Source organism: Phyllostomus hastatus, unplaced genomic scaffold (assembly GCF_019186645.2).
Source record: "Phyllostomus hastatus isolate PE091 unplaced genomic scaffold, TTU_PhHast_1.1 phas_contig_5, whole genome shotgun sequence".
In the NCBI taxonomy this organism is placed as follows: domain Eukaryota; kingdom Metazoa; phylum Chordata; class Mammalia; order Chiroptera; family Phyllostomidae; genus Phyllostomus; species Phyllostomus hastatus.
The window spans coordinates 376,053-392,128 of NW_025333897.1; the positions used below are offsets into that span (position 1 = coordinate 376,053).

Consider the following 16,076-nt stretch of genomic DNA (forward strand, 5'->3'; position numbering starts at 1 on the left):
AGTTTTTCCAAATGTACTTAGAAGTTTTCCAATTACTAAACTGAGTAGCAACTGAGCATTAGTTGAGTACCACTATGACCAGCATCAATAGCAGCCATACTGTATGTAGTCACATGTGACAAGTGGCTACCATATTGGACAATGCAGCTGTAACCCACTATGTGACTTTGTGTAAAACCCTCAACTGCTCTATGTTTCACTCCCTCCACCTATAAAGTGGAGATGACAATGATTACCAACCTCAAAGGGTAGGATTCAGCGTCTAACTCTGTGTAAAGCATTTCATACCTCTTCATCAGTGATTCCTGGGGATGGAATGAGGACCTAAGCTTGGTGCCAGATCATACAGCACAGTAGGAGCAAAGACCTGGAACAGAGTTCATGTTGGCACCTCTCCAATGTTATAAAGTACAGGTTCCATGCCTGAATTCAAGAGATCAGGATTGTCTGTCCCCTCCTCCTGTGTCAGAGGTGTATGATTCAACTGCCAGGGTCAGGATCTTGGGTCCAGCAAGAGGTTTACCTAACATGGCAGGAATGGTGCTGCCTGGCCTCCCCCCATTGCCTTTTAAAGGAAAGACATAGAGTGAGGTGGAAAGCCAGGCCCAGACCACCACTGGTGCACATGGAAGCACTCATTCACACATCTGGCAACTGGGGACTCAGCCTTCCAGAGGCTCAGAGCAATGATGGAGACAGTCACCAGCCTGGTGGACATCAATCGAACTGGACCCCATCTCTACACATCTGGGGCTTAGAGTAAAGGGGGAAACAGAGACACTGAGACAGAGAGAGATTACAGGAGATAGAGAAATACACACAGATTATCAGAAAGGATCAGAGAAACATCCTGCACAGTGAAGACAGAGCCAAAGACAGAAAGAGAATGGCCAGCACTGGTCAGTTCAGTGAGAGATGCATTGGACCTAAATGTGCCCTCTGCCAGGTCTCAGTCTCTCGTTCTCCACTGACCCCCTCCACCTCTGAGTCTCACCAGTTCTGAGTCTCTCCACACTCCTTATGTTTCTCTCATAACTCCCACCTGTGGCTGTCACAGAAAGGAGGGTGGAGGAAGGGAGTCTGGAGATAGACACTGAGCACAAGAAGACCCTAAAAACACATGGACAGGAAGATGCACAAACATACAAGCATACACAGCCTCACACACAGGGACACATAATACCACCACTGTGAAAAAGCAAGCACCCCTGTACATATAAGTCCATATAAATGTATAAAAGCCTCCACATATGCAAAAATATATATATATATCAGCACACTTAGACTCATACACAGAAGCACATCAGCATTTTCACAAAAATACAAACACCTCTTCACACATAAAAATCATACAAGGGCACTCATAGACGCAAGAATGCTTGAACAAACATGCAGGCATAAACACACAAAGCCACAAGTATAGAGTGCCTGTTCACCCATGCTCACCAAAATAAACATAAGCACTTGTGTTGCCCTTGTTAATAACCGCAGTAACCGTGCCAACATATGCAGAATAGGTGCTGGGATAGGGAGGGAGCAGCATACTGAGCAGGAAGTATGGGCCTCTTAGAACTTCTCTTTCAGATTCATGTTCCTGGGCAATGATAGAGAGGAGGTAGGGAACGGACGAAGTTATATAATTGGGCAGGGAGGCAGGCTCAGGATAAGAGGCCAAGGCTGACTGCAGTAAGCTGGAAGGCAGCCAGACTGGGAGAATGGAGCTCAGCGTCCTTCTTCTCCTTGCTCTCCTCTTGGGACTCTTGATCCTCCTGGCTAGGGGCCACCCAAACGCACATGGCCATCTTCCGCCAGGCCCCCGTCCTGTGCCCTTCTTGGGGAACATTCTGCAGATGGACAGAAGAGGCCTACTCAAATCCTTTCTGAAGGTGAGATGGAGGTGGACCGGTTCCGAGGGTAGCTCCCTGTCTCTGTACTTCAGGATTGCTCACCAGAAGGACTAAGGCATCCTGCCAGGCTCAAGGCAGGGTTGTGTGTAAAGGGTGGTGGGTAAGAGGCATATAGCTAAAATATGGTGGATGGTGGTCAGATATTTGGAGGTGTCTTGCTCAGTGGGAAGTGGGTAGGCACTCTCTGGATTAGGCAAGTAGATATGAACATGTCTATGTATGAGCCATGGGTGTAGAATTTTACATCTTCTGCTACCTTCTGTTCAGTTCCTGGGTGCCTGTCTACTCCTGGAAGAGAGAGAATAGGGGGCAGGGACATCAAGTAGGTTTCTTTTCTGTCAACAAAAGAAAGGAAATGCTGGTTCATGCCAGTACCAGGACAATGGGGAGGAGCGAGGGAGAGCAGGAGGTCAGGTACAGAGTGCTTACCAATAATGAACATTAATGTGCTATATGTAATAGCTGACACTATGGAGTACTTACTAGGCTGTGCATAACTGCTTTCCAGGCATGATTTCATGTTTGATTGTGTATTTATTTATTAATAATGTAATCCACACCATGAACCCACTTCCCAATGGGAGAACTGGAACACTGATAGTAACTTTCAACGGCTTCTTGTTTTTCAGTCCCATCTCCTCCCCTTATCCACAAGTATGGTGACCACAGTCTTGAATCTTGGGCTTGTCATTATCTTTGCTTTTAACAGAGAGAGTTTATAACATATGTGGCAGCTCTGGTATATGGGATTCTGTTCTTGTTTTCTTCAGTGTACCGCAGGGTAACATGCTTTCCTGTAAATTCCTGGACTTAGTTTCTTCATTCAGAATCACATGGCTAGGATTTACCTATATTGTTGTGAAAATCATTGGGTCTCACTTACAACAACCTCATGGGCTAGGTGAGATGTTATTTCCATCTCAGAGGTAAGGACAGTGAGGTTAGCTTGGGGAAGGCTCTGTCCACAGCCACACAGCTGGGACATCAGCAGGGAAACTGGGGTCCACATGGAGTTCTCTCCATCTCCTGTATCCTCATAGACTGAAGCTGCCTAACAGTTTAGGGGTCACTAAATTTTTTGACAATCTCGTTAAGGCTTTAGGCTCCCTCCCAATATTCATATACATTTGTGCATAAATTTTGAGAGTTACAGACCCCTAAAGTTTTTACATGTACCTTCCAAATATCTTCTAGGTGTCTCCATCATCATTACATATTTGAAGATAGACACAGACAGAGAGAGACAGAGAGGGAGACACAGAGAGAGTCATGGAGAAAGACACATAGAGACACGCACACACAGAGATTGAAATAGAGAGGGAAGGAGAGGGTGTGAGCTAGTGGGTGTCATGATGGAATGGGTTGGGGAAGCTGGCACTTATTCCTCCTTCATTCCCCTATACACGCCCATATCTTTCTGGAATCTGGCATGGACTTATGTTCCAGACTTGAGTGCTGCTCATTGAATCTTTGCTTCCCCTTCTGTAAAATGATATGGTGACAGTAAGAATGTGTCCCTCATAAAACTGTTGTGAGGATGAGATGGGACATTGCACAGAGCCTGGGGTATAATAAATGCTCATTAAATGACAGCTACATTGATCCACTCATTCATTTATTCAGCCATTCAATAGCAAGTGACTGGGAATCCTCTGAGTGATGGGGAATATCTAGGTGTGGCATTGGATAGGGCATAAGAAATCAAGGAATAGCCCTGGCAGGTGTGGCTCAGTGGGTTGGGTGCCAGCCTCTGAATCAAACGGTCCCCGGTTTGGTTCCCAGTCAGTGCACATCCCTGGGGTGTGGACCAGGTCCCCAGTAGGGGACACTTGAGAGGCAACCACACATTGGAGTTTCTCTCTCTGTCTTTTTCTCTTTCTTCCCCTCTCTGAAATAAATAAATTAGTTAAATCTATAAAAAGAAATAAACAAACAAATAAAGAATATTAGCAACATAAGAGCTGTGATTAAAATAAAGCAGGATGCTATTTTAGATTGTGGTAGGAGCTACTTTAGATTGAGTGGTGAGGGAAAGGCTCAATCCTGCTTTGTTTCTGGGCAGAGACCCTGAAAGATGCAGGAGAAAAGTATCAGAGAGGCAGGTGTTGGTGCAAAGAATCCTGAAGCAGGAGCAGGTTCACCATTCTTGGGGGACAACATGGAGGCAGGATCTGAGTGAGTCAAGGGGCCAGTGGGAGGAGAAACAGAGGGATGATGAGGCCACGTCATGCGTGGCCATGTGGACCATGGTGGAGACTTTGGTTCTGTTCTCAATGATGTGGGAGCACCAAAAGTGTTTGGGGCATGTCAGTGATATTAACTTACATATCAACAGGATTACTCTGGTTTCATGGTCTGGTGGGGCAGGAGATGAAATGTTTGTAGAGAGTCCAGGAATGGGGATAGAGAGACCAGTGAGGAGGCTTTGCACAAATCAGTGTGAAAGATTTTACATAAAAATCACAAAAATTTAATCTTTTATGATCGTAACTCAACTTCTTACTGAAGTTTAACATCACCTTAAGAAATGCACACATCATAAGTGCCCAGCTCAGAGAATTTTCTCAGACTGATACATTTGACATACAGATAAGTAACCACACTGCCCATTTCCAGATACCCCACTCACATCCCCTTCCTGTCTCCACCCTCTCACTGTCCTGACACCATGGGTTCATGCTCTCTGTTCTTCAACTTCCTATAAATGGAGTTATCATGTTGGACTCTTTTCTGTCTAGTTTCTTGCACTCAGCATTATACCTGTCACTTTCACCCATGGGGTTGAACTGGTTGGGTATAGAACCAGTTTGTTCTTTTTTTGTTGCTGTGTAGTATTCTATGGCATAGACATATCATTATATCTTCTGTAAGGTTTCAGTGGACCTCCTTGTCCTTGTTTTTGGTGAACACAAGTACGCATTTTTTTATACATGTATCTGGAAGTGAAACAGGTTGAGTCATTGAGTATTCTGGTGAACTGCCAGTTTTACTGAAGCTGTTACAAATTTTTCAGATCTCATGATCAGCCTCAGAAGGTCATCACTCTTGTTCATGTCTATTGTCCCCAGAGAACTACCCTGAGGCAGGAGGCAGACAGCAGGTTGAAATCGGGTTGCAAAAGAATGATTCTTTAGTTCTGATGCCAGGGAGATCTGGCCAGACTTCAGGATATAGCCAGAGGTGATATTAGAATTATTTAACCACCTGTACTACGTGGGACACCAATCAATCATGCAGACCCTGGCAGGGTCATGGGTTAATCATTTTGTTGTCAGGTCCTGGGAAAGGAAAAGGCAGACTTGAATGGAGGGGTTTGAGATGGCAGTTTATTACCAATCTACATGTATTTTAATGGTTTAACAACTGGAATGAACACAGAGATGCTTATTGAGTAACAGCAACTATAATGTGGGTATGCTTGGCAGCTCCGAGACAAATACGGGGATGTCTTCACAGTATACCTGGGGTCAAGGCCTGTGGTCATGCTATGTGGGACAGAAGCCATTCGAGAGGCCCTGGTGGACCAAGCTGAGGCCTTTTCTGGCAGGGGCAAAATTGCCGTTGTTGATCAAGTCTTTCAAGGATATGGTAAGGGCCTGAAAGGCAGCAGGAAGGGATGGAGGATGGGATGGGGTAAGGTGATTCTGGGAAGGGTGAATAAGGGATGGAGAGGGACCCAGAGTCTCCATGCAATTTCCTCTGAAACCCATGCCTGCCTACACCCCAGGTGTGATTTTTGCCAATGGGGAACGTTGGAAGGTCCTTCGGAGATTCTCTCTGGCCACCATGAGGGACTTCGGGATGGGCAAGCGGAGTGTGGAGGATCGCATTCAGGAGGAGGCCCAGTGTCTGGTGGAGGAGCTGCGGAAATCGCAGGGTGAGCCTGGGGGATGGGAGGAAAGAAAGACAGTGAAATAGAGAGGAACAGGGTTCATAGCAACAGAAAGACAGGATGGAGAGAGAGGTAGAGATAAAGACGGAGCCAGAGAGATCACCAGACAGATGGACAGGGGCACAGAGGGGACATGGAAACAGACAGCAATGTACCAGCAGACAGTTGGGCAGGAGATGGATAGTGATGGGTTGGAAAGGGACACAGGGACCAGAAGATATGAGGGGTGGATAGTGTCAAGAACCTCTAAAGACATAAAGTTAGATATTAGCATGCTATCTTTGTGTTCAAGGAAACTGATTCATGGGTTAATTGTGTATCTCAGAGGCAAAAACAAGACTTATATAAAAAGGAAAGCAAAAAAAAAAAGGAAAAAACTATAGACATCAGGAAAACAAACTGTGTTTTCCTTTTCTTGGGTGAACTGCTGACAAACTGGCAGTGAGGGCAGTGGGGTTTCTGCTCTCAGGCTGGATGGGCTGTCAGAGATGTGCTTCTGGTTGTTTTTAGAGCCTCCAGAAAACTGGTATGTGTTAGACATACAGGCAACAGGGTCTTTTCTCAAAAGACTGAGAGATATAACTGTAGAGGTTGGGAGGGAGAGGCAGAGGCAAAGGCACGAGGAGGAAAGGAGACAGGGGGACTAGAGAAAAATAGAAGAAACAGACTGATGCAGATAAAGAGACAGAGAAGGAAAAGGAGTCAGAGATGGAGGAACTGAGACAAAGAGAGAGGCACAAAGACACAGAGAGTAGAAGAGAATGGGTGAAACAGAAAGAAACAAAAGGAGGGAAAATTAGAGAGACAGATAGGCAGAAAAGCATCTGCAGAGGAACAAGAGAAGATGGACAGGTGAGACTCACAGAGAGAGATTGCACCCACCCAATGACCTGACACTCCTGAGCCCATAGCCCACCCTCTCTCCAACTGGGTTAGCCTGGTATATGCAGAGATCAGTTAGCAAGTGCAGAACATTTTCCTAAAGATCACAGATCCCTAGAGGTGAACAAAGGAAGTAAAGGAAGAAATAAGAAAGGGGCAGGAGAGAAGAGCTTTTGAATATGTACATGTAATTGATTAAACACCTGCACTGCACTCCTCCTGCCCCTGGGACTTAACTGCACCTTCTCTCCCAGTCAGAACTGGGGCCTGAGAGGGCACCAGCCTCCAGCCTCTGTAGCTGAACTACCTGGGTCTGTATCTTGGGCCTAGTGGCAAGCCGCTGGGCAACCCTGGTCAAATTACTTAACCTCTCTGTTTGTCCTTCTGTGAAATGGGGTAATGCATCTTCCTCACATGGTTGAGGGGAGAATTGAATGAAATAAGATGGGAAGTGCTTCAACTAGGGCCTGGCCCATCATCTGGGCTAGTGAGTGGTAGCTGTTATTATTCCTGCTTTCTTTATCATTTCTAAGTGATTGAGGACAGTCACACGGAAATGGGGCATTTGAGTCTGTGTCCCCTGACCTGCCACCTCTTCCTCCTAGGAGCTCTCCAGGACCCCACTATCATCTTCCACTCTATCACTGCCAACATCATCTGCTCCATTATCTTAGGAAAACGCTTTGATTACAGAGACCCTGAGTTTGTGAAGCTTCTGGACATGTTCTACCAGTCCTTTGCACTCATCAGCTCTTTCTCCAGCCAGGTCAGGGAGAGGGTGGGGGATGGTGTGGAGGAGGTGGCCATCCAGGGAAGGGGAAAGAATCTGATTTGGGGTCCAAAAAATGCAGCGTAGGGTTGGAAGAAAGCCAGGGACAACAGGGGGACACAAGGGTACAGACACCTGGAGGGAAACAGAGATGGTGAGATAGGGGCTGAGGACTAAGAAAAAGAAAGGGGAGTGATGGAGGAGGCAGAAATAGAGAATTGGAGGGAGAGAGAGGAGAGGAAAAGAGAGAAAATAATACTGAAAAGGACAGAGATAAAGAAATCATAAGAGACAGAGTTGAAAAGAATGTGTGTGTGTGAGAGAGAGGGAGAGGGAGAGAGAGACAGAGAGAAAGAAACAGTGAGACATAGATTCCCCTCTATCAGAAGTATTAGGGCCCAGGAGGGCTGTCCCTTCCTGTGACCCAGTAGCTCAGCCACAGGAGGACCTCATAGCCCCTTTGTCTCCCACAGCTGTTTGAGCTCTTCTCTGGCATCTTGAAGTACTTTCCTGGCACACACAGGCAAGTCTACAGAAACCTACAGGAAGTCAAAGACTTCATTGGCCGCAGTGTAGAGAAGCACAGAGAGACCCTGGACCCCAGCACCCCCCGGGACTTCATTGATGCCTACCTGCTCCGCATGGACAAAGTAGGGTTTGGAGAGGGAGTGGGAGGGAGTGAGAGGTATGAAAAGATGGTGGGGCAGTGAGAAAAAAGGAGGAAGGTGAGGGGAATGGAAGAAGAGAGGATTCAGAGGGGAGATTAGGAAAAGGGTGGGGAGATGTGGAGGGAATGTAGGGGAAATAAAAGAAGGAGAAACTATGGAGGAGGCAGGAAGGGAGGGAGGGGGAAAGAGAGAGGAGGAGGAGAAGAAGGAGGAGGAAGAAAAGGGAGAGAGGGGAGAAGGGGAGGGGGAGGGGGAAATAATATAGGACAAGGAACAAAAACGTGGCAACAGGGGAAAAGAGTCACAGAGGAAGAAAGAGGTTGGGAGAGAAAGTGAGACCAACACACCAAAAAGATGAAAAGATATATTGGAGTAGAGCCAGAGTGAAGAGAGACTGAGAGGGATAGAGATAAAGATGTGTGGGTGGACATGTATAAGATGGAGCAAAAGTAAAATGGGCCAGATGGTGTGAGAGACCGAGAAAATAGTGGAGGGCAACCCCAGGACACGCATGCAGCAAGGTTCCAGCCTCCCCTGACACAAACTCTGCACCTCTGGATTCAGGAGAAATCCAACCGACAGAGCGAGTTCCACCAGCTGAACCTCATGAACACTATGCTCGGTCTCTTTTTCGCGGGCACAGAGACCACCAGCACCACCCTCCGCTACGGGTTCCTGCTCTTGCTCAAATACCCACACATCACAGGTGGGCATGCTGGGGACAGCCAATGGAGGAGGGGTCCTCTGATCTCTTTTTGGCTGCAGAAATGGTGTAGGGGTCTTTCCTAAATGAGAAATACTTGAATCAGGAATACTGCAGGTTTGAATGACCTGAAAACTAAGTCAGCCCTGTTGGTGGATGGATGAATAAAGAATCTGTCGATCTCTTCTCCTGTTTTTGCTGATCACTTAAAGATTCACTCATCCACCTACACATTCATCTGTCTGTGTTTTTATCCATTAATGGATCTGTATAGTCAGATTCTTTTATCTATGATTCACCCAAGAACATACACTCCCATTCTTTATTTGGATTGAGTCTCCTGTTGACCCTTTGAAACACTGGTTGATTCAATGAAATATTTATCATTGACTCACTACTTATCCATTCATTCAGTTATGCATCTACCTGTCCTTCTATGAACTACGTTTCATTCCTTAATCCATCCATCAGTCAGCCTTTCAATTCCTCCTTAAGCTTTCTACCCCTTTATTTGTTAATTTAATAATCACTCAGTGATCCATTTTTATTTATTCATCTAATATCAAACTGTCATCCATTCATTGCTTTATCTACCTATTTCTTTAATTTATTTGTTCACATATTCCTCTGTAAATCTACCCATCCATTTATTTTATTCATGTGACTTATTGGTTAATTACATTAATTTATTTATTTGTGTATGGATCATTTATTAGTTAATGATTTATAAATTCATCTATTGATTGAGAAGTAAGTAATACATTCGTTCATTAATGTTTTTCCATTCATCAGTCTTTTCATTTATGAATTGATTGATTGATATACTCACTTATTTATCTAGTTGTTCATGGGTTAACCTATTGATCTATTCATTGTTAAATTCTTGAGGACCTAGCACAGGGCTTCATTTACAATATATGCAATAAATATTAGTTAATTTTCTAATCATCTTTGAGAAAACATTTTGACAGTTTTATAGCCTTGAGTTCTCAATCTGAAATTTTATGCAAAAATGTGTTGTGTTTGTGTGTGCAACTGTGTTTCCCTGTGCATATAGAAAAGTCTATAACATTCATTATATTTCAAACAGTGAAAATTCTCTTTTCATTTTTATTATAGTTTATTGATTATGCTATTACAGTTGTCCTGATTTTACCCCTTGCTCTCCCTCCACCCAGCATCACCCCCTCTCTCAGGCAATTACTCCACTATTGTACATGTCCATGGGTAATGTGTATAAGTTCTTTGGCTACTTCATTTCCTATACTGTACTTTACATCACATGGCTATTCTGTCCCTACCTATGTATACTTCTTAATCCCCTCACCTCTTCACCTACTCCCTCACACTTCCCTTCTATCTGGCAACTGTCAAAACACTCTCTGTATCCATGATTCTGTCTCTGTTCTTATTGTTTGCTTAGTTTGTTTTTTAGATTCAATTGTTGACACATATGTATTTATTGCCATTTTATTGCTCATAGTTTTGATCTTTTTCTTAAATAAGTCCCTTTAATTTTCATATAATTATGGTTTGTTGATGATGAACTCCTTTAGTTTTTTCTTATCTGGGAAACTCTTTCTTTATCTGCCCTTTGATTCTAAATGATATCTTTGCTGAGTAGAGCAATGTTGGCTATAGATTCCTGCTTTTCATGACTTTGAATATTTCTTGCCAGTCCCTTCTAGACTGCGAAGTTTCTTTTGTGAAATCAGCTGACAGTGTTATGGGAACTCCCCTGTAGGTAACTAATTGCTTTTCTCTTGGTGCTTGTAAGATTCTCTCTTTACCTTTAGCCTTTGTCATTTTAATTATGATGTGTGTTGGCGTGGACCTCTTTGCATTCATCTTGTTTGGGACTCTTTGTGCTTCCTGGACCTGTGTGTCTATTTTCTTCACCAAGTTAGGGAAATTTTTATTCATTGTTTTTTTTTCAAATGGGTTTCCAATTTGTTGCTCTTTCTTTTCTCCTTTTGGCACCTCTATGATGTGAATTTTGGAATGCTTGAAGTTGTTCCAGAGGCTGCTTATACTATCCTCATTTTTATTTTTGTATTTTTTCTTGTTGTTATTCTGATTGGTTGTTTGTTTGTTTTTTTTGTTCCTTATGTTCCAAATCATTGATTTGATTTTTGGCTTCATCCACACTATTGTTGTTTCCCTGTAAATTGTTCTTTATTTCAATAAGTGTATCCTTCATTTTTGACTGGATCTTTTTTATGCTGTTGGGGTCTTCACTAAGTTCCTTGAGCATTCTTATAATCCAATAGTGTTTTGAACTCTGCATCTGATAGATTGCTTATCTCCACTTTGTTTAGTTGCTTTTCTGGAGTTTTGATCTGTTCTTTTATTTGGGCCATGTTTCTTTGTCTTCTCATTTGGGCAGCCTCACTGTGCTTGTTTTTATGTATTAGGTAGAGCTGCTATGATTGCCTGTCTTGGTATTGTGGCCTAATGAGGTCAGTGTTCTGTAGGGTCCAGTGGCACACCTCCTCCTGTCATCCAAGCTGGGTCCTCAAGTTGTTCCCTTCATATGGAATGAGTACACTCTCATCTTGTAGTTGAACATTGGTTGATGTTGGTAGGTTAATGGGAGGGATTTACCCAGGCCAGTCATTTGCAAGCAGTAGCTGTGACTACTGACTATCAATTTTCACCCTCTATGGAGGATCAGCTGTTGAGGGGCCAGGTGATGGTGCTCTGAAGTGGTCTGTAGCTGTCCACTGGGTGTGCTGGCCCTGGGGTTTCCCTGGTGGTGCAGGCCACGGTCACCCCCAACCTGTGTTTGGCCTAGGACCACCCTGCCTGAGCTACAGAGCAATCTGAGATGGCTGCTACTTGTGCTGGGCTTGGAGATTCCCAGGAGAAGCCACAATGTGAATCTAGGCTAGCTACTCCTAATGCAGGGCCTGAGGCCACTTAGGAAAAGGTTTGGTGTCTGGGGACTCACTGAGGCCAGCTGTTGCTTGTTTGAAAAGATTTAGGAAGTTGTGAAGTTTGAGCCTAGATGGGCCATTCATGTGGAAAAGCTACTGTTTACAGTTGTATGTTGGGTGTGAGGGAGCTTCTGGGGATATCTAGGGTGGGCAAATAGTGTTAGCCAGGTTGATGGAATCTCAGATATGGCCTGCCAGCTCTGTTGCTCTGCCTACTTTTCTGTCTGGGAGAAAGCTATCCTGTAGCTCTTACAATGATGCCAGCCACTCAGTTTTCCCTGTATGCTACTGGTGCCTTTAAATCTGCTACCCCAGTGCTGGAGTTCAGAGCAAGTGAGTCTGAGTAAGTTTGTGTGTGGGTTCTTTAAGATGAACTGCTTAGGACTCCAGCATTTCTTCCACTACTTCAATCCTTGCTGGTGTTTGCATTGGAAGTTATGGGGCCATATCTTTCTGGCACTGGTACACTGGGCTGGGTGGCCTCATGTATGCCTGGGACTCCTCACTCCCAAGATACTCCTCCCAAATTTTTATCCACCAAACGTGTATGTGGGACCAGCCCATTTTGTGTCTCTGCTGTTTCTATCAATCTAGATGAAAGTGGTTTCTTTAATTCTGTAGTTGTCAGACTTCCATTCAATTCAATTTTTGCTGGTTCTGAGTAATGGTTGTTCTATAATTTAGTTGTAATTTTGATGTGGGCATATGAGGAAGTGGGCCATATTTACCTATGCTGTCATCTTGACCAGAAGTGAAAAAGTGAGAATTTTTGTTGCTTCTCCTCTGCTCTGCTCACCCCAAGCTGGTCATTCTAAGTGTCAATGATCTAATACTTTACTATATTTCTTCCTGGCTCACTGGCATATAGAAAGCAGTATCCCTGCTGAATTACTGCTTTACATGAGGTTCATTGGTCCTACTCTTCTGTGCAGAAAAAGTCCACAAGGAGATTGATCAGGTGATTGGCTCACATCGCCCTCCAGCCCTTGATGACAAAGCCAAAATGCCATATACTGAAGCAGTCATTCATGAGATTCAGAGATTTGGAGATCTCCTCCCCATTGGCTTGCCCCATATTGTCAACAAAGACACTCAATTCCGAGGTTACATCATCCCAAAGGTGAGGACAACCAGGCAAATACGTCTATCCTGTGTGGGATCCTGGTTTCTCTTAATCTCCACACTTGACCTCTTGTTTTATCACTAGGGCCTGTTGTTTCACACTGTTTTCAGGTGGGCTAGGTAGGGTAATGGCAATGTTTTTGATCTTGTGATTATTCCTCAGGGCACTGAAATATTTCCCATCCTGAACTCGGCTCTTTTTGACCCACGTTACTTTGACACACCAGACACCTTCAACCCTGATCACTTTCTGGATTCCACTGGGGCACTGAAGAAGAATGCAGCTTTTATCCCCTTTTCCATAGGTGAGCTGGATCTGCACTCACTTCCCCAGACATTAAAGTGCAGGTGTCTTCCCCTCCTTGAGGAGAGATTTTTGTTTATTGAACAGTTTTGTTTTTTGAGTGAATGTGAGACAATAGAAGAAGGAGGAGAGAAGGAGAAAAGAGAGTGAAAAAGAGACTAGCCAAGTAAGATATAGAGGGATAAAAGTGTCATAAGTAGAGAGGAAGAAATAGTGAAAAAGAAAACAGGGATCAAAGAGGGAGATGAAAAATGAGGAGTGAATTGCAGACACAATCAGCTCCAAAATGAGTCAAGGAGTCAAACAAGATTGAAAAGAAGAGAAATTTTAGAAGATAGACTGCCTGTCAGGAGGTGAATAAAAAAACAAAAAGATTGAGTCCAACTGCCATGGGTAGAAAGAAAGACAAACCTGGTCAAAAAGGTGTTAGAACCAAAGATCTACAGGAAGATGTGCAAAGAACATCCCAGGGATGGGGAGGATTGAGTGAGAGGGAATTAACCAGCTCTTCAAGAAAGATATGGGTAATTGAGCCAGTTACAGGATAAGGACCATGCCATAGTCCTGCCCCAAGGACTAGCTCCTGTCCCCTAACTTCTGGGTGTGCCAATAATGTGAACCCTTCCCCAGATGCCTCCGCAGAAGCACAATGTCTAACAACTTGAAAGGTTTAGGAAATGCCTAGAAACCCATCCTTGAAAAGGCCTTTCCCAGGTTGTCAGCTTGCAGCTTAAGAACCAATGAAGTAATGGAGGAGACTCTTGGTGTCTCTGCCTGAGCTTTCTGGCTCCCTTTGCCTTCATTTCTTTCCAAGCCAGTGGTTGTTACCTATTGGGGAGAGGGGCTTACACCTCTAAGAATCTGAAGGAAGCCATAGACCCAACTCATGAGCATATGTCCCATTTAAAAATTTATGTAAAATATGCATCTTTTCTTAAAGTGTAGATAAGAAACAGAACAGAAACAGACTCAAAGATACAGAGAACAAACTGATGATTGACAGAGGGGAGGAGGCTTGGGAAACTGGGTGAAAAAGGTGAAGTGAGTAAGGAGTAGAAAGTGGTGATTACAAAATAGTCATGAGGATGTAAAGTGCAGCACAGGGAATAGTCAATGTTGTAATAATTATGTATGGTGTCAGATGGGTAGTAGACTTATGGGGGTCATCTTGTAAATTATACAGATGTCTAACCGCTATGCTGTGCACTCAAAACTAACATAAAATAATGTTGAATGGCAACTGTAGTGGACAACAAATAAAAGAAGAAAACCCAGAGAGAGACAATCACACACATCCCACACTGCACACACCCAGAAAAAGAACACAAAGTACCAACTACACCTGTAGGATCTTTGGTATGGACCAGGTGCTCTTCTAAGAATTTTTACAAATATTAGCTTCTTTAAGCTCACAGTTCTCTAATGGTTGTCAGAAATATGCACACATCTACACATGTGGAGTTGTGCACAGCACACATGTCCAACCAGATGATAGTCCTTAGACTCTGTGAGTCCAAATGAACCTTTGGGAGCTACAAACTTTCTCCTGGAAAAATAGCCATCAAAGATTTGCACCTGGTTTCAGAGGATTGGGAACTTGCTAAAAGTCCAACCTGAATTGCAGGTTAAGGGCTACCCATGTAAACCAGTTGCAATGGACACAGGTGACTGGGCTTTGGGCAAAGAATGTGCATCCACTCTGAGTCCACACTGGTGATCCTCTGTATCCACAGGGAAGCGCATTTGTCTTGGCGAAGGCATTGCCCGTGCGGAATTATTCCTCTTCTTCACCACCATCCTCCAGAATTTCTCCGTGGCCAGTCCCATAGCCCCTGAAGACATTGACCTCACACCCCGGGAGTGTGGAGTGGGCAAAGTGCCCCCTACGTACCAGATCCGCTTCCTGTCACGCTGAGTTGAAGGAAGCAGATCAAAAGATTCCACGGTCATGAAGTATTCCCACCCCTGCAAAGAATGCCTCCTGCCTCTGTTTGTGTTCTGCATCTGAGAGATCTGCTGCAAGCCAGTATCCTTCCCCATCCTTGTTTTACACCTCCATGAGAAAGTCCTTTCTGTGCCTCATCTCCTCCCATCATACTGCAGCTCTTCTAAAGACTCAAGGAGGCATTTTTTTGTGTGTGTGTGACAGGAGGTGTTTTCCTTTGCTCTGTTAATAGAATTCCAGAAGTGGTATATATAGAAACTAGAGGCTGAAAGGAGAAACTCAGCTCAGGATCTCTCTGCAGATTTGCTTCCCAGGCTAATGCTCACCCTGAGGGACTTCTTCCTTCCTTAGAACAGGCACAGCCTCCATTTAGCAACTTCATATGCTACATGATCTGTACATACATGATCTCACTTGAATCCCACTCCCAGTAACCCCATATGATGAGTACAATGATCATGTCTATTGTACATATGAGTTAAAAAGGCCAGGTAATAGTGTCAGTTGTCCAAGGTCACATGGCTATTAAGTGGGGGAATAAGTTTCACAATCAGTCTCTGTGGCTCTAGAACTCAAACCCTTCAACAAAGTTCTTTCCACCCATATATATATTTTTTTATTTTTTCTATTTTTTAAAAAATTTTATTTTAATCATTGTTCAAGTACAGTTTTCTGTCCTTTAGTCCCGTCCCAGCCCACCTGCCCATCCCTCCCCTCCTCCCTCCCATTTCCACCCTGCCTAGTTTTTGTCCATGTGTCCTTTATACTTGTTCCTTTATACCCTTCCCCTTTTCCCCTGAAATTCCCCTGAATTCCTCTTCCATCTGGTCACTGTCAGCCTGTTCTCTATTTCAGTGTCTTAGGTTATATTTTGCTTGTTTGTTTGTTTGTTTTGTTGATTAGGTTCCTGTTAAAGGTGAGATCATATGGTATTTGTCTTTCATCTCC

At 44.1% G+C, this 16,076-nt stretch overlaps 1 protein-coding gene across 2 annotated transcripts; it reads left to right on the forward strand.

Moving 5' to 3' along the window:
- Positions 1 to 1,547: 1,547 nt before the first annotated feature.
- LOC123823834 (cytochrome P450 2B4-like) lies at positions 1,548 to 15,850 on the forward strand. 2 transcript variants are annotated; one of them, XM_045846862.1, is made up of 9 exons: positions 1,548 to 1,886; positions 5,333 to 5,495; positions 5,635 to 5,784; positions 7,287 to 7,447; positions 7,924 to 8,100; positions 8,683 to 8,824; positions 12,690 to 12,877; positions 13,043 to 13,184; positions 14,917 to 15,850. In XM_045846862.1, the coding sequence occupies exons 1-9, from the start codon at positions 1,716 to 1,718 to the stop codon at positions 15,096 to 15,098; spliced, it is 1,476 nt and encodes a 491-aa protein (XP_045702818.1). In that variant the 5' UTR covers positions 1,548 to 1,715; the 3' UTR covers positions 15,099 to 15,850. The 2 variants fall into 2 exon arrangements, with proteins under 2 accessions (XP_045702818.1, XP_045702819.1); XM_045846863.1 differs by having other exon boundaries at positions 1,763 to 1,886; positions 5,364 to 5,495.
- Positions 15,851 to 16,076: the final 226 nt, after the last annotated feature.